This window comes from Mauremys reevesii, linkage group 2 (genome assembly GCF_016161935.1).
Source record: "Mauremys reevesii isolate NIE-2019 linkage group 2, ASM1616193v1, whole genome shotgun sequence".
NCBI lineage: Eukaryota > Metazoa > Chordata > Testudines > Geoemydidae > Mauremys > Mauremys reevesii.
This window is the reverse complement of record NC_052624.1, coordinates 277424262-277449606: the sequence shown is the minus strand read 5'-3', so window position 1 is coordinate 277449606 and position 25345 is coordinate 277424262. Positions and strand designations below refer to the sequence as shown.

Genomic DNA, 25345 nt, shown 5'->3' with positions numbered 1-25345 from the left:
CAGCACATGAAAAGATGGGAGTTGCCTTACCAAGTGAGGGGTCAGTACTAACGAGCCAATTCAGTTAAGGTGGAAGTGGGCTATTTTCAACAGTTGACAAGAAGGGGTGAATACCCAGGGAGGAAAAATGACTTCTGTAGTGCTAATGAGGCCAGTGTAATCAAGGTGGCCCATTTTAAACAGTTGACAAGAAGGTGTGAGTATCAGCAAGGGGAAATTAGTTTTTGCTAATCCCATCCACTCCCAATCTTTATTCAGGCCTAATTTGATGATGTCCAGTTTGCAAATTAATTCCAGGTCTGCAGTTTCTTGTTGGAATCCATTTTTGTTGTTGAAGAATGGCCACTTTTAAGTCTGTTATTGAGTGTCCAGGGAGAATGAAATGTTCTTCTACTGGTTTTTGAATGTTATAATTCTTGATGTCAGATTTGTGTCCATTTATTCTTTTGCGTAGAGACTGTCCGGTTTTGCCAATGTACATGGCAGAGGGGCATTGCTGGCAAATGATGGCATATATCACATTGGTAGATGTGCAGGTGAATGAGCCCCTGATGGTGTGGCTAGGTCCTATGATGGTGTCCCTTGAATAGATATGTGGACAGAGTTGGCAACAGGGTTTGTTACAGGGATTGGTTCCTAGGTTAGTGTTTTTGTTGTGTGGTGTGTAGTTGCTGGTGAGTATTTGCTTCAGGTTTGGGGGGCTGTCTGTAAGCGAGGACTGGCCTGTCTCCCAATGTCTGTGAGAGTGAGGGATTGTCCTTCAGGATAGGTTGTAGATTCTTGATGATGCTCTGGAGAGGTTTTAGTTGGGGGCTGTAGGTGATAGCTAGTGACATTCTGTTACTTTCTTCATTGGGCCTGTTCTGTAGTAGGTGACTTCTGGGTACCTTTCTGGCTTTGTCAATCTGTTTCTTCAGCTAACTCAGTCAATCATCACCTTACTCTACAGCAAACTTGCATGCAACAGCCTCATTGGTTGTCTGAGGGAGACTGCACATATGGTGGATTACTTGGCTTAACTGCTACCTTTGTGTGACAGCATGGACTTTCAGTAGTTGAATACAATATCAAAGCTAAAACATAATGTTTGAGTTCCAGAATAGTCTTTGTGATGTACTTGAGTTCTCCTGCACACTGTTACAGTAGTGCACATTTTTTAAATTGTTTTATACATACATGATCACTGCTTCTCTTTTTGCTTTACTTTGGCACTTGTAAGCTCTTTAGGCCAGGCCTGTGTCTTTGTATGTGTTTCTATAGTACTTAGCCCAATGGGGCTCTAATTCTGGTGGGGGCAAGTAATATGAATATTAAATATAAAATCAGTATTTCTCTAATTATTGCAGTGTTTCAACATGTCTTAAGGATACTGTTACATAAATTTGATATTAACAATGTTATGTAGAATTTGCTTTGTAAATAAATTTATGGGGCATTTTAGCCCTCATAGCTCCAAAAAGCAAGATCTTATTTAAACCTTATGAATTCTAGAATGGTTACAATCTTCGTACTCAGAAGTTGATGAAAACCAATCTTGCCTCTTAATTTCTACATTGCTTTGCTTTTTTGTGAGCTCTTCAAGTCTCTTTTATTATGTTAATTTTTTTAAAACAGTGCAATGACTGCACCAACATGTCACTAAGATTACCTCTTTTATGTGTTCAGTTTATCTTTGGCAATAGACAGCATAAGATTGCTGCAGAATTAGTAGAAAGAGGAAAGTAAAGCAGAGTATCATCCCTGCTATAGGGGTAGTTTAATTTGTAGTGATGTGGTGGTAAAACAGCAATATCTGGAATCACTTTGAGAGAGTTTGTAACATACATATGGGGATCCGAAAGTGTTCAGCGTTAAAGTTCCTATTGGAGTCAGCCAGCGCTCAGATAACAGAAAATGTGTGTGGCATAAAATATGGACAGACAGAAATAAAATTATGTCAGATGGCAAGTATTATTAGGGTTAGAATTTCCATTATTAAACTATTTTGCAGGGTTTAGTATCTTTACCATTTCAATTTATGTTGGAATGAAACTTGTAAAGGAGGTGCTCAGTCGGGATACCAACTCTTTTTTTTATTGCCCTAGGTTAATTTATCTTGCTTTTACCTATGTTGAAATGTCTGATAAGCTCTAATTATATCTTGTTGTATAATAAACAGTAAGATTCCCTCTTTGGAAAGAAGGTTGACAGTACTGGATATGATTCTTTTTCAAACCCCTGGAGACATTTTTAACACATGACAGATCCTTTACCCTTTTTTCCTTTACCTTTGTCCCTTTCTCTACAGTTCTTTCGTTTTATTTCCTCAGAAATATAAAACTGTAATGGCAGAATGGGGGAAATGCAAAACATGTGTAAGTAGTGCCATTCTTTTGCAGCAGAGACAGCATTTTAGGCAAGTCTGCTTTTTGAAATATTTCTGCATGTATTTTTGTCATTCTTGAAGTTGAGTTAAAAATTTGTTTAATATTGTCCATAGCTGATCTCTATTCCTATCTTCTTGCCAGTCTTTGCTCCTTCAAACAACTAGCACGGTAGCTTATGGAATGGAAAACAGTTTTGAATAATGCATGTAATTGTTGCCAATGGTAGTATTTGCATAGATAACACTTACTAATTTAGGCCCAGAGCCTGCAATCATTAATGCAAATACCCTGTTTTATGTGAGTAATCTCTGTGTAGTCAATGGAACTACTCATATGCTTAATGTCAAGCATGTGCATAAGTGTTTGCAAGATTAGGCTCTAAATTAAACATACTGGTAACCCATTAAGGGGTAACAAACCAGGCAAGGGAGGTATAGGAAGGACAAGGATAGCAACAAAGTTCATAGGTTATGGTTTAGCTGCATCTTATTTATGGATTTTTATTTCTGAATGGGGGTTTTAGCTGTGCTTTGTGTGACAAAGGGTTTTAGGGTTGAGCCCTCGAAGTGCAGACTCGTGAGGGGAGGGACCTTACTTTAAAAAAAAAAAAAAAAAAGTGCCATACACTTCTCTGATGCTGTGAGAATAATTAATATTTTTTTCTTTTTATTAGACTATAATTGATGCAAAATGAGTGTTCCTGACTACATGCAGTGTGCTGAGGACCATCAAACTCTCCTGGTTGTGGTCCAGCCAGTTGGGATTGTCCCTGAAGAAAACTTTTTTAGGATCTACAAACGAATTTCAACCGTGAGTCAGATTAATGTCCGTGACTCCCAGCGTGTGCTATATATCCGCTATAGACATCACTACCCTCCAGAAAACAATGAATGGGGGGATTTTCAGACTCATCGGAAAGTTGTGGGTCTCATCATCATAACAGACTGTTCCTCTGCAAAGGATTGGCCCCAAACTTTTGAAAAATTCCACCTTCAGAAGGAAATATATGGTTCTACACTCTATGATTCCCGATTGTTTGTCTTTGGGCTTCAAGGAGAGGTTGCAGAACAGCCCCGCACAGATGTGGCATTTTATCCTAGTTACGATGAGTGTGAAACTGTGGAGAAGAGAATAGAAGATTTTATTGAATCTCTCTTCATTGTACTGGAATCCAAACGTCTTGACAGGGCCACTGATAAATCTGGTGACAAGATCCCACTTCTGTGTGTCCCTTTTGAAAAAAAGGACTTTGTAGGTCTGGACACTGATAGTAGGTAAGTAGCTTATTTACAACCTAACGGCTTGAAAAATTTTACCTGGTGCTAGCTCAAGGACTAAGCCTGTGGCACCAACACCACCTCTACTTCAAGGCCATATCTTCTGTAATGTAAGGGAACTTGCTTTACTAGTGGACTATATTTAATTTTATTACCTTGTTAATTAACTTTCTATTCATATTTTTAAATTTAATTTGTAGGACTTGTCAAATAGTTTATTAGAAAATAACTTAATAGGTTTGACAGATTCTACCTCTAGATATATTTTTGCTGAATGGAATTTGACTAGCTATGGAACTGTATGAGTATTACAAATTAATTTATTAAATTGATCAATCAACTGTAGTAAAATTAATTTTACATATTTTGTTGTGTAGTATCTGACTAACCTACTGACTACATTGCTTGCTTTTGTCTTGTATCTTACTGTCTTCCCTCCACTTCTTTTGCATTCCTATAAAAGAACCATGGTTTATCTTTGTGAATTGTCTTCAGTGTCTGTTTCCTCTTTCCCTCCTCTATCTCTTTCCTTTTCTTACTTTGTGTTCTGTTTCCTATTCTCATATTTTCTTACTATTCCTTTATTTCTTCTTCCACCCCCGCCCAGAAACCTTTCTCTATACTGTACATTTCTAACATCCCATCAATATTTCCCAGCCATCTCTATCCATGCCTTCCAGACATAGGGTTTGGAAGCTTTACTAGACACCTATTAGCTAGAGAAATAAACCAGCTAGCCAGAGACAAGTGTGAAAGATCTTGGGTGTTTCACTGCTTGGGGCAAAACTCAAATGAGACGCTAACCCACACTCCTTCCAGCTGCTGGGGAAGGGGAGAGTGCTGAAACTCTTAACAGGGTATTTTAGCTGTTCAGGGCCTCCTGTCAGTTAAATCAACATTGTGCTATTAGGGGTCTGATTAAATTTGTAGCCCACCACTAAATCTACTCTGGTGTACATGCTACAGGTTGCTGCCAAGGGTGTGTGTGTGTCTGCTGCTTAGTTACTCTGCATCTCCCTCAGCTTTCTGGCTGGTCCTAGAAGGGTTTAACTGTATGATACTGAATGTGATGTGTTCTGCTCAATATTGTCATGTAACTCCATTTTTCATCCTATGTACAGGTAGGCAAATTCTGTAAAGTAGACAAACCCACATAGACCATTCATTACTCTGCTGAAGACTGTTGGTCTAGGGTGACCATAGCCACAAGGTCAGGGCAACAGAATTCCTATTTTTGAATAAAATAAAGAAACGTCTTTAGGAGTATTGTCTAAAAGCTTTCAACAGTATTTGTGTCGTTCCATAGCTTTAGAATAAAGTGACATTAGCTGAGCCCCTTTACACGGTGTATAATGTAATGGAATACTTGTTTCCAAAAGTTAAAGGTGTTATACCAAAATGCTTATTTACTAGAGATGATTATAGTGCAGTCTCAGGGCCAAATGTGACCCATGATATTCTAAAATGGTAGGGAACACAAACAGCAATCAGTGCATATTTTTTTCAACACAGAAAGGTGTAGACCTAAGCAGATATGCATTGTTGCATTTAATTTTCATTTGTTACATACTCTTAAAAGCAAAATAGTTGTTCTTGGCAAGTTGCCAATGGGACCTTCCACCCCAATCCTGGTGTAGTACATGCTTTGGACACATTGGCTTACAGTTGTAGTAGTATTTTGAGTGCTCCTACTGCCATGCTGAACCTGAGGTAATATATTAACTCCGCACTTAAAGTCGTCCCGGTTAACATGGTTTTGTTGTTAGGTTTCTGATATATTAGAGGACATACTAGTTTAAAGTTGCACAGTTTTCCATTATAAGGTTGTTTGGTTAGCTCTGCCTGGTGTTCCAGGCGGGGACCTGGGTTGGGGTGTGGGGGGCTTACCCCACTCCGCCCGCCTGGCATTCCAGCCGGGGGAGCAGGCAAACTCCCAACCCAGCTCGAGCGTCGGGTGGGCGGAACGGGGCAAAGACCCCATGCCATACTCCTGCTCCCCACCTGGAATACTGGGTGCAGCGGGAAGCCCCCGCAACCCTGCTCCCCGGCAGGAGCGCTGGGTGGGTGGAGTGGGACAAGCTGCCGCGTCCCAACCCCACTACACCCCTACCTCAGCCAAATTTCACAATCATCATTGGTGAGTACAGTATTAAATTGTTTAAAATTATTTAAAACTTATACTATATATGTGAATAATGTCTTTTGTGTGGTGAAAAAAATTCCCTGGAATCTAACCCTCCCATTTTACATTAATTCTTATGGGGAAATTGGATACGCTTAACATCGTTTTGCTTAAAATAACATTTTTCAGGAAAATAACTACAATGTTAAGTGAGGAGTTGCTGTACCTCAGTAGCTTTTAAATTGGTTCAAGCATTGGGTGTCTTTTAACCACAGTGTTTCTGCACTTAACGACAGGGTGATGCTAAGAAGAAAGTAAGTATTCCAGTCTCTATCATAAATCTTCAATTTAAAAATTACGCCAGAAAGACTTGATAAACCATAATTTCCAATTTTTTTTCAGTGTTATTTTGCGCTGGCGTTTTTTATTCTGTTGTAAAACATCTGGATTATATTTAAATTGCCCATGAAAGGTATTTAAAAATTTCTGATCAGATTAGCATTTTGGGTAATATTTTAGCAAAATAAGAAGATATACTGAATAGTTGGAATCTGTGGTCACTTTCTTATGCCCCTTCTGATTGGAACCCTCCACCCCCCCTGCCTCCTAAATTCTTGTTTATATTTAAGTAAGATAAAGGCATTTTGTGCCTTTTTATTCTTTCACTGCTTGTGAAAGTGAAAGACTAACAGTCTTGGCTTGATCCAGAAATGATGTAATAAGTATACCCTTTGTGGGCTTCTTTGCACAGATCTTCCAAAGCACTTTGAACCTACCCTGCAATATTGCAGCTCTTGTAGGCTACTTTACAGAAACTCAGGACTATCATCTATGTTTGAACTGGGCTGAGACCATAACATTAACTTACACTTTTGAGTCAGAGTATTTGAACATAGATCTTCAAAGATGAAATGCTAGTCCAGTTTCTTCTCACTATTTATCTCACAATAAAACCTGTCTATAATGTAGCATGTTCTGTTGTATAGTGCCTATAATTCACTAACCAAATAGGAATCATTGTTTAAAGCCATACATTGCAACTTTATCATATTTTTAAACTTATAGGGAAAGATTTTTTTCTTTGCTTGAGGGTATGCACACATGATGGTGGAGATGAGTTTAAATGATGGAAAAAAAAGACTAACTTTATTGGAATGGTGAAACAAACCATGAGATGCTCTTCAGTACTTCTAGCTGCTACAAACTGATGTGGGAGGGAAAGATGGCCCTTTTACAATGGTTGGGGTTTTTCTTCCCCCCAAGTTAGAACTCCTGTCAGGGTTCCCTCCCCACTCTGAACTCTAGGGTACAGACATGGGGACCCGTATGAAAGACCCTAAGCTTATTTCTACCAGCTTAGGTTAAAAACTCCCCAAGGTACAAATCCTCCCTTGTACCTTGGATTAGGTAATGCTGCCACTACCAAGTGATTAGATAAAACTCAGGGAAAGGACCACTTGGAGTTCCTACTTTCCCCTAATATTCCTCCAAGCCCTACAGCCCCTTTCCTGGGGAAGCTTGAGAATAAACAAGATGAGTGCAAACCCAACCGTGGGTTTGCGCTCCGTGAAATTAGAATGGAAGATAATCTCACAGGGCAGTCAGATTCAAAACACAGAGGATTTTCCTCTGGGCAAAACTTTAAAGTTACAAAACCAGGTATAAACCTCCCTCTTAGACAAAGGGAATCACAAGCCAAAATAAAAATAAGCTAACACATTCCTTCGCTAGTACTTACTAATACTAATGGAGTTGGATTGCTTGCTTTCTTGATCTGTCTCCGGCAAGCACACAGAACAGACAGACGGAAATCAGACAAAACAAAGCCTCCCCCCTCTCCTCCTGCGATTTGAAAGTATCTTGTCCCCTTATTGGTCCTCTTGGTCAGGTGCCAGCCATGTTAGCTGAGCTTCTTAACCCTTTACAGGTAAAAGGATTTTATGCCTCTGGCCAGGAGGGATTTTATAGTACTGTATACAGGAAGGTTGTTACCCTTCCCTTTATATTTATGACAACTCCTTTTCTCCACTTTCATCTCTTTTTATGGAGACAATGAGGTGTCCTAGCTTCATATAGTTTATAGCTGCTGCTAAGGCCTGAATATTGCCCTGTCTTGATGCAAATGACTGCATTAGAATACCACCAAATATTGCACAGAGGGATTTGATGCCTCAGTGCACCTCTGATCATTTGGTCACAGATTGTTGTTTAATCTGTGGGAAGTTTATCTTTGCCTGCAACTCTCAAACTTGCAGTTACAGTTGAGTTGGCCTCTGTAATGGGTTATCATCTGAATGCTAGAGAGAGACCCCCATACCAAATGAGCCCGGTAAGTATGTCAACATAGAAAATATCTCAACTGAAATTAGTGAGTTACACATCACCAGGATGAAACATGCCAGGGTAATTTTTGGTCATACCATAATGCTGAAGTACGTTCAACTGAAAACATTTTAAACCCCTCAATTAAATTAATATCTTTTCAGGCTAGTGTATTTCGCGCCAAACACTGTGCATTATGAGCTTGGACCACGCTAACCTGGTGACTAGGATTAGATGGCTAGGATTAGTGCAGTCATGTTTCACCCAGCTAAGGGTCACATTATTATCAAGAAGTAATATTCGCTGCTGAGGTGGATGATTATTGTAACCAAACTGGCTACCTAAATGCAGCGCTTATAAATGAGGGTATGAGTCATTTCATGCTTTGTAGTCCAGAGATGCTAGATGCTGTTGAGAGGAAGGCAGAGTTGAGATCTGTGTCTTCTGGCAGTTTACTTGTGTACCTGGTAGATGATACTGTTTCCCAGGCTCTATACTGAGAGTGGTGATATCAAGGGGAACATTATAAGTAGGCTTGGCAGAACTTGATTTTTTTTTAAATAATTTCAATGGATAAAATCCCTTTAAAATAAAAGGGGCTAAAAATTATCAATTTAAAATTTTCATAGTTGGGAAGTTGTGGGGGAGTCAAATTATTTGACAGACATTGAGATTCAAAAAATTAGTTTTATAGCTGTTAAAACACAGATTGTCAACATCATGTCAAAAGATACAAAGTAAATATCCTTAAGCCATACTCTGATATTTCTCAAGCAGTCTTTTTCTTAGTTTGCCTATTTATAAATTTAGATGATCATCAATGGAAATACTTTTTCATCCGTTTGTGTGTATGGTTCTAATAGATGTTTAGTGACATTTACTGATTAAAATCAAATCCTTCTAAGCCTAATTACAGTATTTGTGTTGGAGAATTAGCTTAAATGGTAAAATGCTTACTTAGCAGATGAGAAGTAGGAAGCTGTGGAAAGAAAGATGATCTTGTTGATTACAAGGCATAGGACTGGGAGTCAGACCTTGGTTCAGTTCCTGGCACAGCCTGCCAGCATGTGATCCTGGGCAAATCAGTTAATCCCACTGTACTTTGGTTTCCTCATCTGTAGAATGGGGACAATATTTCCTTAGGTCATAGGGCTGTTGAGGCTTAGTTCATTAGTGTTTGTAAGGTACTTTAAAGTCTTCACATGGAAAGCACTATAGAAACAATGTATTTTATTTATGATGTTCCTGACTGGTTAATGAAAAGAAGCAGAAATCAAAGCAGGTACATGATCTTAAAATGGACTGGAATAGCCAAGAGGAGGGGATGAGTAGGAGCATTAAGGCATTGGTCCTGTCAAGACTTGACATGAGTGGGGATAACTCAATGCATAAAGCTAAGCACATGTGTAGGACTCAGCAAGGTTGGAGCCTAAGGTTAAGATGTAGACAGGAAATAGCATTCCCTATGGTCCAAAATGCCTGGACTTCAGGGTCCAAGAATCTGGTAGTGGCAAAAGATATAGCTACTCTGAACAGGAAAGAGCCAGTTGTTAAAAAAACTTCTGGGATCTGATGCATTTATGATATAACCATCTGACTAGCCAGGAATTCCCACTGGACAAAGTAGGTGGGATTGTATATCCTTATGAAGAAACAAAAGGCTTTTCAACCTTAGGGTATCAGGGAAGGTGCATACTCAGAGCTCCTGTGCTGGTGCCTCAGCATGCTATGTTATAGACAAGTTTAATGTTCTCTTATCTGGTGTGTTACTGATTGTGTGTAGTACTATGACTGTTTTCAAGTCTTCATATGAGACCATTTCTGTTGAAGTCACTCCCTCCTTGGCCATTTCAGACACCGCTGTTTAATAACTCTTTCTAGGCTTTCCTGTTTTCAATGTTTTAAAAAAGAATAGCTAGTATTTCTAGACTGTTGGGCCCAAATTATTTTAATCTTTAAGTTATTCACATCAACTCAGATGTGTTAGTATGGGCACAATTACATTGTTGATTTTGAACTGACAAGACATCTTCTTAACATTGTTATTGGGTGATGAGAGAGCAAGATCCTATACAGATGTATTGCTTTTCTCATGTTAATAGATAGTAGGTGGGATTTGTTCTCTGCTCTTTGTCAAACTGTGTGAAATCTGAGTACATATATACCTGGCTATTTAATTTTTTTCTGTTCTTGTATATTTCTAATTTTTGTTTTGTTCCTTTCTTTCTTTTCCCTCTCATACTGCCCTGTGAGTTTGTTGTTGGGTCTGAAAAGGTAGGCTGTGATAGATTATATTTTAAAATGAGTTAGTTTTCATGTGCTGCCTTTCCATTCTGTCTTCATTACATAGTTGAGTGTTGCTTGTATATGTTTGTTTTCCAGTACAACTAAGAATTACTGCTGGACTGTTGTTATCATGGGTTCACTTCTTTTAGCATATGGCAATTCTATTTGGTGGCAATGCTGGAATTTTTTTCGTAGAACACAAACAGTTTGCTGAGATGGCTGCTGACCTCTGGAAGCTGCTTTATTTTGTAAACTCAAAGCAATGAAGCTACTGCCTGTGTTTGTTTTCAAAATTCAAATGTTTTGTCAGCGATGAAAATTAGATGCTGTAGCTGGATTTTTAAAGGCTCAATGTTATGAACAGTGATATTTGTTTTTTTGCATGCTAACCAGAATTGGGAATTGATTGAATTTGGTGGGGATTTTTTTTTGCAGCATTTTGCATGAAAACTTTGCCAATTCATTTTGCATGGTTTTTGACCCTTCAGTTTTGTTTTCTGACACTTTGAAAAATCAGAAACTCCTCCAAACTTTTTGCTAAATGGTTTGTGATTAAATTTACCTCTAGTTTGAAATGTAATGATTTAACACTTTTTTGCCCATTCTGAATTTTGCACATAATTATGGCAGTCACCTAGGGCAATTTTAGCTGGAGACAGTAAAATAGGGGTGGAACAGAGCAATGCATATAAAATCAAATGCATGGCTGCAATATATATGCACCATATGTACATAAGATCAGGTGGGGATGGAAGTGGCCAGGACTCTGCCTTCTGCTTCTATCCCCAGAAGTGGTACAGAGGTATGTATTGTGTCCTGCACATGCCAGCTGATGAGGTGCTTGATGTTAAACCAGAAATGTGGACACCCAGAATAAGGTAAGCAAGTTTGATGGAGGCATTATGGTGGCTATTAGTGGTAACTGTTTTAGTGTGGTAGCAGACAAGCAGTCTGTTTTCCACCAGCACTCCACAGTGCTCCCAAAACAATACTGATTCTTACTTCTTAAGAGGATTTTATTCCTTAAAAACATAGCAGCTACTGCATAAAGATGGAACTATAGTTGAAAGCACATTGTAAGCCAGCCTCTCAGTAGTCAACCACATGTAACTCTAGTGAGTGGGGAACCTACAAAGATTCAGGTTTTGAATGGTTATGTGAAGCTGTGGAGTATCCCATAAGACCATGTAGTCCTGTAAGTGACAACATCCTTTATGGTTTGGGATAGGATTAGTGGACTTGCTGCCACTTGCCAGTATTTTTGGGGGTTGGGGTGCTTTTTCATCTGGTGTCTTCAGCAGTCACTGTCCATCAAAAATCTTGGATGGCCTTATGGGGAAAAGGAAGAGCAAGCAAGTACAATGGCGCTCTGTTCATGCCACTCCCTCTGAGAGAGCGTAGAAAATGACGTCTAACCTCTGTCACTGGGTGGGAATTGGCTTAGACCACAGGGAACCAGAACCCTGGTGACTCATGATCAACCAACCAATGCATCCAGAAAAAAAAGAAAGTTATAACCTCCTTATTATATTGTAAAATTTTGCACCAATTTCTTCATCTCAGGCCTCATAGCATCAGTAGCTGGGACAAATAATTTATTTCATGACTGTACACTGGAGGAAATCACCAAAAAAGTGATTTTTAATTTTTTTGCAATATATATATATAATATATAGTATTATGCATTTCATAACAGACAAGCATTTTTTCAGTCTAGTTCTGAATTAATGTTTTTATTGACCCTTTTTGTAGCTGGGTGACTTAAAAAATAAAACCAGACAAAAACCCCAAGCATCTGGTGAATTGTTTTATCATCTGTGTGTTGAGGGTGGATCTTGTTTACATGAATATTCACCTTTTGACTGGCAGAGACATTTGTATAGTGTTAAAGCACAAGTTGGAAAAACTGTACATTGTTGTAACAATAAAAATTGTTCACGTGGATAACTTAGTTCTTCATAAACAACAATGAATTACAGAAAGTTATTTTAAAATGGGTGTTTTTATTGGGGACGTCTGTTACTATATATAAAAAGAACAGGAGTACTTGTGGCACCTTAGAGACTAACAAATTTATTTGAGCATAAGCTTTTGTGGACTACAGCCCACTTCATTGGATGCATAGACTGGAACATACAGCAAGAAGATATTTATACATACAGAGAACATGAAAAGGTGGAAGTAGCCATACCAACTGTAAGAAGGCCAATCAAATGAGATGAGCTATTATCAGCAGGAGGAAAAAAAACATTTGAAGTGGTGATTGAGATGACCCCTAGAAGGTGTGAGGATACTTAACATGGGGAAATAGATTGAATTAGTGTAATGGCCCAACCATTCCCAGTCTCTGTTCAAACCAAAGTTAATTGTATCTAATTTGCATATGAATTCAAGTTCAGCGGTCTCTCTTTGGAGTCTGTTTTTGACTTTTTTTGTTGTAAAATTGCCACCTTCAAGTCTGTCACTGAGTGGTTAGAGAGGTTGAAGTGTTCTCCCATTGTTTTTCAGTGGCACTTACGCTGCCCGGGTCCTGGCCACCGATTCGGGGGAGGGGGGGCTCTGCATTTTAATTTAACTTTAAATGAAGTTTCTTAAACATTTTAAAAACCTTATTTACTTGATGGTTATTTCATTTAGTTCTTATGTAAAAGAGTGGTCTTCAGGGAAGAGAAGCCAGACCTACAAATCTGATGTTTTTGGGAAACATTTATGTGGATCATCAAAGATTTCATAGTGCTGTATAAACATTAATCATTTCAACATGTCTATATGGTAGGTAAATGGTGTTATCCCTATTTAATAGTTGGAGATACTCAGCCTCTCTGCCTCAGTAACTTGCCCAAGTTCTCACAGCACATCAATGGCAGATCTGGGATTATTACTCAGGAGTTCCATTTTTGTACTCAATCTGTTCTGCCTCTCAGTGATCCAGAAAGTAGTGAATCTAAGTAGAGAATAAGCAACCCTGGATTTACTATTTACTAATTGGTAGGTAGGGACTGAGAATATGATGGGATAGCCTAATTTTGGCAATTAATTGATCTTTGACTATTAGTGGTAAATATGCCCAATGGCCTGTGATGGGATGTTAGTTGGGGTGGGATCTGAGAATTCTTTCCTGGGTGTCTGAGTCTTGCCCACATGCTCAGGGTTTAGCTGATTGCCATATTTGGGGTCAGGAAGGAATATTCCTCCAGGGCAGACTGGCAGAGGCCCTTGGGGGTTTTTCTCCATCCTCTGCGGCATGGGTCACTTTCTGGAGGATTCTCTGCACCTTGAAGTCTTTAAACCACGATTTGAGGACTTCAGTAGCTCAGACATAGGTTAGGGGTTTGATACAGGAGTGGGTGGGTGATATTCTGTGGCCTGCATTGTGCGGGAGGTCAGACTCACTAGACTATCATAATGGTTCCATGTGACCTTAAAGTCTATGATTCTGTGAATAGTGGTTACAAGCTGCTTGAATTAAAAATAATAAAGAATAACAGATGTAGATTTTAAGAAAACAAATGTATGCATATTAAGAAAGATAATGGAGGAGGCGGCAATATGGAATGGGAGAATATATTAAATCCACCAGTGTGGAAGAAAATTGGAGTGCTATGAAGGATATGGCAAAGATTAACGGGTCTGAAAAATGGAAGGAATCAGGAACAGCTGATGAGTTTTCAAGAAAGGCTGTTCACAGATCAGAAAGGGTAAAATAAATCTCTGACACTGAAAATGGAGACGTGGGAGGCATCCAAAAATAGCTTCTCAGCAGGATAGATAAAAATCAATGATTTAAAAAAGAAATATATGGATTTTTTAAAATTTAAGTTGAATTTTTTTGATAAAATGCTTTTTTAAGGAAAAGACCTATCTAAAGATGCATTATAGGTCAAAGATATCACATCATGGAATAGGGATTTTAAATTCTAATTCTGTAGTATGAGACAATATATTCATGTAATGTTTAAGGAAAGTTTTGTAAATGAGTTCCCATAGTTGATGGATTAGGGACCCAATTTTATGGGGTTCTGGGTGCTTCTGTATAGATTATGTAGGTTAATCTTTTTATCTACCCAATGGGACTCAGTGCTCTGTCTAGAAGATACCATCAGAGATGCTTAGTGTTGCAGTTCTCAAACTGGATTTGTGTCTCCAGAGATAACAGCAAAAATGTTTTAAAATAAATATATAGAGGTGAGAAATAACAGACCTCAACCCTATTGTCCCTCTGCAAATTTGTGTACACAGAGTTAATCCCTTACCTCTCTCTAAAAGTGCAAAGTTTCAAAACATTCAATGAATAGAAGATCGTTGGGGGTGGAATAGATCTGGACAAGGAGAAGAAGTCTGGAGATAAATGTGAGAAGAATGGGACAGGCACTAGAAACAAAAATAAAACTGTTTGAGTAGCGTAGTCTAGAAGTCTTGAGGTCTTTCTTAGTGTAGCCTTCATTGATTTGAGATCTACCATACCATTCTCTCACTAGAAGAGAGAACCTATAATGGCAGCAGGCTGTAAGAATTTAAATGTCTTTCTGGTGATGTTCTCCTCCTAATACAGCATGCAAGAAAATCCTCCAAATATTTATGATTAACCTGTTGAATTGGAGATAGTTCACCTCCCAATGACTGCATAAATATCTGCTTCAATTACCTTTGGTAAATGAAATAAACAAACAATACTTCATTTTCTGATATAGCTGTAAAACTAATCTGAAAAATTTTCAAAATAGATCACTGTTTAAAAAGTATAGTTTGTACCTTCTAAAAATGAAACCTACATCTATCTCCGAGTTATGAAGAATATGTATTAAGGTTATAACAACAAACAAGAATGCACTTTTATGTAGAAATCTATGATTAAATCGAGTCTTCCTTACTAAATCAAATCCACCCTGCTGCTCAGAAAGACATGGTCATGGAAGAAGAGGAAAGACTTAAATAACTTGGAGAAATTTAACCTTGGAGAGAAGATACTAGAAACTCTGAGAAATGTATTTGAATAATATACTGGAAGAATCTCTGATGTTTCAGCACTAGGTTTTGTGTGTACTTACTAAATTAATGTAGATGAGTGACTGTTTTGTTAAATCTTTCAAATGAAAAAAAGCTTAATTACTGGTGGTGCAAATATTTTCATTCTATAGAATACTTAGGTGTGTCCTTGAAGGCAGAGCAGAATGTGCAGATATTTGCTGAGGGGCTCTGAGGGTATGTCTACGCTGCAACTAGACACTTGTGGCTGGCCCGTGCCAAGTGACTCAGGCTTGCAGGTCTTGGGCTCTAGGGTGTTTGACTGAAGTGTAGATTTCTGGGCTTGGGCTGCAGCCCAAGCTGTGGGAAACCTCACACTTCATAGGGTACAGCCTGAGCCTGCAAGTCTACACTGCAGTAAAACAGTCCCACAGTCCAAGCCTAAGTCTGCTGACACAGGCCAGCCACAGATTTTTATTGCAGTGTAGATATACCTTGAGAGAAGTCTCTTCTGAGAGAGTGAATGATTTGCCTCCTGTCTTGAAGCATGATGAGGTCCCTAGGGGGAAGTATATATTTGTTACTTGGCATCTGTTCCATTCACCTACTTATTTCTGAGAAGTTCTGGTTAAGGAAGGCTTGCATCAATGCTACATCAAGAATCCATTATCCAGATTAGTTACTTTTCTAATAATTAACTCTATTGAAGCATCTATTTAGTTTAAAATTTTCCACAAGCTGCCTTGTTCCTTGTAGTTTCCTTATTTGGGTGGTTGGGGAGAGAGATGGGGACTGAATGCCTTGTGGTGGTCTATAGCTATTTTCTAGCTGATCTTTTACTTAGTGGTATAGGTGGGCTTTGAAGAGAATCCCATTCAGCTCTTGGGATGTTGGTCCCCGAGGCTGAAAGTGTGAGTAAAAGTGGGAAGATGCTTAGGTCTTCAGCAGATCCATAGATAATCCATCCCCTCACAGGAAAAAGTTGTGTGCTATTTTAACAGGCTGTTAGTTCTACAGAGCAAGTACACCTCTACCCCGATATAACGCGATCCGATATAACATGAATTCTGATATAACGCGGTAAAGCAGTGCTCCGGGAAGGCAGGGCTGCGCACTCCGGCGGATCAAAGCAAGTTTGATTTAACCTGGTTTCACCTATAACGTGGTAAGATTTATTTTTTTTGGGCTCCCGAGGACAGCGTTATATCGAGGTAGAGGTGTATTTAATTAATAGAACATGAAAAGAATGATCTGCCTATTTCTATTAGCATTTTTCTCTATATATTTCATAATTTACAAGTAAAATTCTCTCTGAAAGGAAGGCTTTCCGTTTAATCTATGTACAGCAGTGCTGTATATTCAGAATATGTTTATATATCTCATCAATATTTCTTGAGGGTGTTTGGTCTTTATTTTTCATTTTGCCCAATACACTGGTTATAGTTGATGTTGGGCTGTTTGCTCAGTGATAAAGGATGGATTGCCATTATGATGGGTTCGGTCACAGAGATCCCCTTGGGACTGTCACCTGATGTGCTGAGACTACCTCTGAGCCTGTTTTTTCTCTGCCAGTTTGGCCTCCAGAACCCTGCCTTTTTGAGCCAGACATGCCAGTCTGTTCCAACACAGACCCAGGGTCTGAACCATGCCCCCCAAAGCTGCAGACTTAACTGAAAATAGCTTAGCAAGTGCTCCTGTATCTAGCACCCAGACTCAGCTCCCAATGGGATCCAAATCCCAAATAAATCCATTTTACTTTGTATTTAGCTTATACAGGGTAAACTCATAAATTGTCTGCCCTTTATAACACTGATAGAGAGGTATGCACAGCTGTTTGCTCCCCCAGGTATTAATTACTTACTCTGGGTTAATTAATAAGCAAAAGTGATTTTATTAAGTATAAAGAGTAGGATTTAAGTGGTTCCAAGTAGTAATAGAACAAAGTAAGTTACCAAGCGAAATAAAACAAAACACACAAGTCTAAGCCTAATACAGTAGTAAACTGAATATAGGAAAATCTCACCCTCAAGGATGTCCCAATAAGCTTCTTTCACAGACTAGACTCCTTCCTAGTCTGAGCCCAATCCTTTTCAGACCAATGTTGTGGTTTGTGGCCTGGGTCCAGCAGTCACTCACACCCCCTTAGTTGTAGTCCTTTGTCCCAGTTTTTTTTTTCCAGGCATCTCTTTGGGGTGGAGAGGCCATCTATTGAGCCAGCTGAAGACAAAATGGAGAGGCTTCCAGGGCCTTTTATATTCTCTCTCTTATGGGCAGAAACCCCTTTGTTCTTCTGTGCAAAGTCACAGCAACAAGATGGAGTTTGTAGCCACCTGCGCAAGTCACATGTCCATGAATAGTTCAGGTTTTTGCAGGCCGACGCCATTGTTTACATGTTAGTTTGAACGTTCCAGGAAAGCTCAGATGTGGATTGGCATCTCCCAAAGTCCATTGTCAGTTAAGTGTTTCTTGATAGGACTGTTCTCAGTAAGTGCCCATTCTCAAGAAGCTGACCAAATGCTTCACTGAGGCTACTTAAAATCAAACACATTGAGATACAAGTACATAGACAATATTCATAACATCAAATACAAAAATGATAGACATACAGACAGCATAATCATAAACAGCGAATTACAAGCTTTCTATAGACGCCTTACTTGACCTCCTTTGTACAAGATTTGATGCAACTATAGGACCTTGGTTGCAACAGTGACTTACATGGTCACAATTCATGTCAATAACGTCACAGCCATGTTTTAATGTCTCAGTGATTCATAAATAGATTGGGAAGAATAAAAACAAGTAACTCAATGCTTTCTCAGCTCATAGAATGTAGGTATTGTGGGAATAACTATACACTATCTTTTATATTTCAGACATTATAAGAAACGTTGTCAAGGTCGGATGCGGAAACATGTTGGTGATCTGTGTCTACAAGCTGGGATGTTGCAAGATTCCTTGGTACATTATCATATGGCTGTGGAACTTCTGCGGTCTGTAAATGACTTTTTGTGGCTTGGAGGTAGGCTTAATTGATGCTGATAAAACACAAATCATTTAAGATTCTGGTACGAAGCAAATGATGGTAACTTTTTGTAGCCTTCCTGCTGCAATATAAAAAGGCAGCAATTAAATGCACTTAAAAAGACACTTAAAAAATCCAATAAAATGTGACTTGAAAATCAAGCCAAAAAAATTAGTACGTGACTAAGAATGCAAGGAAAATACTGTTTGTTATAGAAAGTGAGAATTTAGCATATTTGCAATATAAAACATGGGCTTCTGTAGCATAACTATATTATGCATGACTAGTATAATAGCTGTTTTTAAAAGGTGATCTTAGTCCTCAGGTGAATAGGTGTGGGGAAAAATGTTTCAAATCCTGCTGGTATGAGGCATAATAAAGATTGGATGGAAAAATGTATGCTCCTGTGGCTGCCAAACCCACATATATTTAACTTACATTCACATACCTTCACTCCTTTCACCTCATGCAAATCAGTTTTGGCCCCTAGGCTTCATCTCTTTGCAGGCCTCTTTTTCTTGTGCTGTTGTTGCTTTTCTCCTAGGTGCACAAGTGGTCATTGGATGCTTAGCTGCTGATTCTCATTCCTCCATAGAATCACAGAAGTTTAGGGACCTCAGTCCATCATCTAGTCCAGTCCCCTGCTCTCAAGGCAGGACTATGTAATAACAAGACCATTCTTGACAGGTGTTTGTCTAACCTGTTCTTAAACCTCCAATGACGGAGATTCCACAACCTCCCTAAGCAATTTGTTCCAGTGTTTAACTACCCTGACAGTTAGGAAGATTTTCCTAATGTCCAATCTCAACCTCCATTGCTGCAATTTAAGCCCATTGCTTCTTGTCCTGTTCTCAAAGGTTAACGAGAACAATTTTTCACCCCCCACCTCCTTGTAACAACCTTTTATATACTTAAACTCTTATCATGTACCCCCTCAGTCTTCTCTTCTCCAGACTAAACAAACCCAATTTTTTCAATCTTCCCTTATAGGTCATGTTTTCTAGACCTTTACATCATCCATGTAGGGAAATCACTAGCAGCTCCTGCTGCTGTGCTCTTTGCTTCTCCTTCCACTCCTCTTAAGATATGTATACACTTTGAGTTGGAGGTGTAAATTCTGGTGCAAGGAGACATACACATGCTAGATCTGATCAAGCTGTTGTGCTAAAAATAGTGTAGCTGCAATGGTGCAAGTGGCAAAAGGGGCTTGCCACTTCAAGTATGTAGCCATCCAAGGTGCTAGGTATGTACTTGGGGTGGCTATCTGCTCACACTGCCATACCTACAATCTATTTTTAGTGCACTAGCTTGATTGGAGCTAGCATGCGGTATGTATCCTTAAGCTGGAATTTGCACCTCCAGCTAAGCGTAGACATACCCCCAGCCCCCCGGCACGTCTTTGCGTTATTTTACTTCATGGCTCCCCTCTTGCAAAAGATGTATCAGCTTCAGCCATTCTACTTACTGTCTTTTTTTTCCTTTCACTCTTGAGAAAGGAACAATGATGCTTAGAACGTTCTGTTCTAGCGTGGGAAGGAGCCAGACAAAATTTTTATTCATGAAGGGTGCAGTGGTATATATGCAGCCATACACATTACGCTTGATGCGTATCATTGACAGTGGCAAGGAGGAGCAGGGCTGGCCGCCCCACTGCCCAGACAGGTGTGGCCCCTCCTTTATGACAGAGATTGCTAAAAGTATCATGATGGAGAGATCATGGGGCCATAATCGAGAGAGTTGCGTTGTGGCCCCTGTGCACTGAAGTTCAGCACTACTGTGGTCCCTCCATCGTGATGGAGGAGCTGCAGAGCTAAATCTGGCTGGACACACTGAGCAGTCCACTTCGTCGGATGCATAGCATGGAACATATAGTGAGGAGATATGTATACATACAGAGAACATGAAAAAGTGGGAGTTGTCCAACCAACTCCTAAGAGGCTAATTAATTAAGATGAACTGTTGTCAGCAAAAAACTTTTGTAGCCCACGGAAGCTTATGCTCAAATAAATTTGTTAGTCTCTAAGGTGCCACAAGTACTCCTGTTCTTTTTGCGGATACAGACTAACATGGCTGCTACTCTGAAACACTGAGCAGTGGGGTTGACAGTATTTGTCCGTGCCGCTGCTGTGGGGCTCGCTTCTGTACCAGGGCTTCCCCCTGGGGGCCTGCCTGGCCTTGCTCCATTTCAGCAGCCCATGTTCCTTCTCATTGATGGGGAATGAGATTGCACCTGGGTGGGACATGCTTGAAGGGGACTGAGTGTGGTGTGAACTCAGTAGGCGCAGCGGGGATGGCTTTGCGGGGATTGATGATGCATACCATGGAAAAAAATTTCTATGGATGCCCCTGACAGGGTGAGGTGTTTGAGGCTCTGTTTATAGGATTATAAATTATAATACTTCATATCATGTGATGAATTGATTCTCTGTTAATTAAATATTTCTTTATCTTTAATCTTCAGCTGCTCTTGAAGGTTTATGCTCAGCATCAGTTATCTATCACTACCCTGGTGGCACAGGAGGTAAAGCTGGGGCTCGTAGGGCACAAGGTAGTTCTCTTCCCGCTGAGGCAGGCAACAGACACCGACCAGGTAAGCCTTAAACGGGGCTTCTGTTCTGACTTCTTTCCCCAGATGTTTAGTAATGACAACCCTTAATCTATAGTCTCCCCCCGCCACCCATGTGTAATAAGAATTTCACACAAAGGTAAAAATACTATTAAACTGAACTACATTTCTTTTTTGTGAGAAGATTTATTTTTTAGTACAAAAATCCAATGGTTTTGTAGTGATATTAAGAAATGTGCTTACCCAGAGATAGAATTTGTTCACAATTTCTCTGGTTGTGTGTTAAGACCAGGATTCTACTTAAGATTTGGTGAAAATCATTCAGCAGGGGAAAACGCAGGCAGTTTTGAGAAAATATATAAATGGTGTGAGAGAGATATATGAATTGATAAGGATAAGAAGGGTATGTTCAATATCCAAGGCTTTTGGTGTTCTTTATTCAAGGACTTGTTTGGAAGACCGCATCACTTAGTTTAAAACTTATGCATTATTGGCAGAGTATATATGCAGTTACTTGTATGAATTATAATACTCTAATATTGAATTGTAGTTCATATCAATTTTAAACAAAGCCCATTTAGTAGGTCTTTTATTAAAATGTTGGTTGTAAAATTAAACACCAGTCAGGAAACTGACAACTTGCCATTGAAAGGCTTTAGTATGCTTTTTGTAAATACTTTAATTGTATAGCTTTTATGAAACAGGTTACGGTACCTTCCTTGGAGACAAGTATCAGAGGGATAGCCGTGTTCATCTGGATCTGTAAAAAGCAACAGAGTCTTGTGGCACCTTAAAGACTAACAGATATATTGGAGCATAAGCTTTCATGGGTGAATACCCACTTCATCAAGTAGTGCTGAAGTGAGTATTCACCCACGAAAGCTTATGCTCCAATATATCTGTTAGTCTTCAAGGTGCCAAAGGACTCTTCGTTGCTTCCTTGGAGAGAGTGCCTGCTAGCTATTTAGAGTTTTTAAAAAAACAACACAATCCCCATTCCCTTGTTTAACAGCTAATCATAAATTCTTTTTAAAATTGTGATCAGAACTAATTCCATCTTGTAAAAATAGCTTTACTTAATATACATATCAAAACTGGCAAACATTTATTTTGCATTTTCAAAGGATGAATTACAAATTATATGTATTGACATTTCAACTTTACAATAAAAGAGCATATTTCAAAAGATTACACCAGGTATTCATGTCATTTAAGTAAATAAAGTTTTTTGTCCAGCTAGTCCCATAACTTCAGTGGTTCTCAAACTTTTGTACTAGCGACCCTTTTAACGCAGCAAGCCTTGGTGTGCGACCCCCCCCCCTTTATAAATTAAAAACACTTAACACCATTATAAATGCTGGAGGCAAAGTGGGGTTTGTGGTGGGGGCTGACAGCTCGCGACCTCCCATGTAATAACCTCATGACTCTGAGACATCCCAACCCCCAGTTTGAGAACCCCTGTGTTAAAATGCATCTTACAAGTTGGACAAGATGATTTCCCACTCATCAAGCACACAGTTGTGGCTTTCTTCACTTCTCAGCAAAGATTTAATAGTAGATGTTGCAGTGAGGTCTTGTTACTAAAACTTATTTTTACAAAAGTATATTATCATAATTGATGTCAGAATAACTGAACAAACTACATTTTGTGATTTATTACTACTTTCTTCATTTGTTTTGTAATTTAATAATTTGCAGTGTCTTCCAGTCACTTCTGCAAGTTGTATATTTAATACACTGATAAATATAAACTTCTTAAATTTCTTGTTAAAAGCTTTTCAATAAGCCACTGTCTGCATTAAGTAAAAAACATTATTCATAGAGACAACTAGTATTTTAATTCAGTCTGTTCTCTTCACTCCATACCTTTCAGGAACACACATCTTAATCTAGAGCTGTTATTTTACAGTCCACAAGATATCATCACTAACTCTAGTTATTATCACTGTCATTTTGGGGTCTAAATAGTTGGATTCTAATCTTTGTCGGAACAGCTACTATATCCTGAACCCAAACCATCTCTCTAAAAATATATATAAAGGTCTGATTATAACACAAACATTTTTGTATCTTTCTTCTCTGATTTTCTGATTGTTGTTTCCTCTTTAGTACATACTGTTTGTGCAACTCTCTCTGTCTGAAGTATCTTACTTTTTCAGTTGCATTTCTATTTATGATTTCTTACATTTTTAAAAGTGACAAGTATAATAGCCTTATAGAATTAGATATAGAAAATTTAATTTCAGTTTTCCTGTAGCTTTTAAATCTCTAGTTTACCTGTCTGGTCTAGAGACTGAGAATCAGTTTAAGGAAGTACAAGCTATCGGATAAAGAACACAAATAATTTGGGGCTATTGAGCCCTCTCTTCACATTTCAATTACCTTCTCCAGGGTTGAGAGCAACAGGATGCTGTATCTATTTAAAAAAAAAAAGAAAAAAAAATTGAAGTCACTTCTCAAATGCAATCTCCTTTTACCATATATTTAACATAAATGGCTTGAGTGTTGGGTAGGCCTTACACAAAACATCCTATATTAGAATCTCATGGACTACCTCTACATCTGAGATGTAGGGAGCATTTCTTTCTGCTACCCAACCTTGACCGAAGTCTACCACCAAACATGTATTCAGTTTCTGAAGAGCCGTGCTCTGTGATGGTAGAGTCATTAACAAAATCTTTAAAAAAAATGGGATGATCTTTTTAAAGGAAGTCAGAAGACATTAAAGTATAAGGGTCCTAATGGTAGTAATTGTGTGATAAATACTCTACAAGCACTTATAAGTACACTGTGTTATGGTAGCTTGCTAACCAAAAAAAAAAAAAAAAGAAAAAAGTGGGGGGATGACTAAAAATTAAGATAATCTAGGATTTGACTTTAAAATATTCCTTTTGGTTTGGTCTTAAAACTAATCATAACTTTTTCTGATTATATATTTTTTTAAAAAGGACATTTAATATAGGTACAGGATATGGTAAATATGTTGTAACCAAATGACAATTATTGTGCTATGACTTCAAATTAATCAACCACTGTTTTAACAGCAATGTCTGTGCTAGATTTTAATAATTTTCCTGTAATTCTGCTTATGACTACTGATAGTTGTAAAATATATTGCAATAGCTTACTTTATGTTGGCTATATTTTTAAGGCTGAAAAAATCTTTTTTTTTCCTCCTCCTAGGGGCACAAGAAGTTCTCATTGACCCAGGTACTTTGTCTTTTTGCTTTTTTTAAATTGTTTTGCATCTGTGTGGATGATTACAGCTAAATTTTCAAAATTGGTTCAGACTTTGTGCCTCAGTTTTTGGTATCAGTTTGATAAAGTGTGGGCCTGATTTGACTCTTAGTTTTGTGGGTGCTCAGCACTTCTGAAAATCAGGCCCATGATATATCAAGTCACTTATCCAAAACTTGGTAGACATTTTAAAAAATTTGAACCTGTGACTTTGTCATGATCATATGGATTTTGGAGAACATTGTCTAAACATCAGAATGGCTTAGAAATCTGGCTTAACTTTCCCTTTCCATTTACTTACAAGAACTCCTTGATTTTTTTTTCCAGTTACAGCATTACTAAAAATGTGAGGTAGTAGTCTTAATGCCTTTTTCTAGAGCAGTAATGTTGACTTTACTATGTTCTAAATACAGTGTCTTCCCAGCATTCTTAGTCCTGTGGGTTTTTATTTCTGTTTCAATAATTACTTTGCTCAAACTCTGAAGCAGCATTCAGTTTACCACCAAAGGCTGTTGATGACAAAAGATGATTTACAAATTGTAACTTGTGTTTACTAGACCAAAATTTTGTGATTTGGGATTCATTTATTTAATCCATTCGCAAGGTGTCTCTTGAGACATCTGAGTATCAGACAATAAAAACCAAATAGAATGCATTAAGATGTAAATACAGTATTCACCTGGACACTATCAAAACATCTGTCACTATGACAAACCCAAAAGCTGTGATGCAAGCCACCCAACCCATTTCAGTGAGGTCTTATCCCATTTAGCAACATGAATAGAAGAACAAAAAATGAACAGGTATAAGAGTGGGTTTGCGGCAAATACTGTTCAGAACAGACCAGTTGAAGAAATGAGACTTGCAGCAGACCCTAAAGGCAGTTTGTTGCATAAGCACTAATGAAAAAATACTTATACCTTGGTGCTCTGTAGCACTTTGCAACAAAAGGGTTTACTTGCTTCTTTTAGATATATTTAATTATAATTTCATAATTTTCCTTGCCCCCAGTTAATGTAACATGAAACACCTTACCAATGTATTTCAGTTTTTCATATGCAAATAAGTTTTTTTTCTGGGAACAATTGTATTAAAATGAAGATATCCAAAATAAGCTGAAAAAGGGCTATTTATAGAAATGACAGTAGGAATGTACCTTTGTTTTAAAACAAATACAGA

The 25345-nt window shown here is 38.4% G+C and overlaps 1 protein-coding gene across 11 annotated transcripts in view; it reads left to right on the top strand.

Moving 5' to 3' along the window:
* Positions 1 to 25345, top strand: part of TRAPPC9 (trafficking protein particle complex subunit 9) — an 825958-nt gene that overhangs the window by 5395 nt on the left and 795218 nt on the right. For 9 of the 11 annotated variants that reach the window (XM_039525295.1, XM_039525292.1, XM_039525291.1 and 6 more), the window contains exons 2-5: positions 3040 to 3640; positions 18215 to 18360; positions 20825 to 20953; positions 24113 to 24139. In XM_039525295.1, coding sequence (XP_039381229.1) covers positions 3057 to 3640; positions 18215 to 18360; positions 20825 to 20953; positions 24113 to 24139 — 886 coding nt within the window. In that variant the 5' untranslated portion in view covers positions 3040 to 3056. Of the gene's footprint in view, positions 1 to 2309; positions 2396 to 3039; positions 3641 to 18214; positions 18361 to 20824; positions 20954 to 24112; positions 24140 to 25345 lie in introns of all 11 variants that reach the window. The other 2 variants (XM_039525294.1, XM_039525293.1) reach the window with 1 other exon arrangement.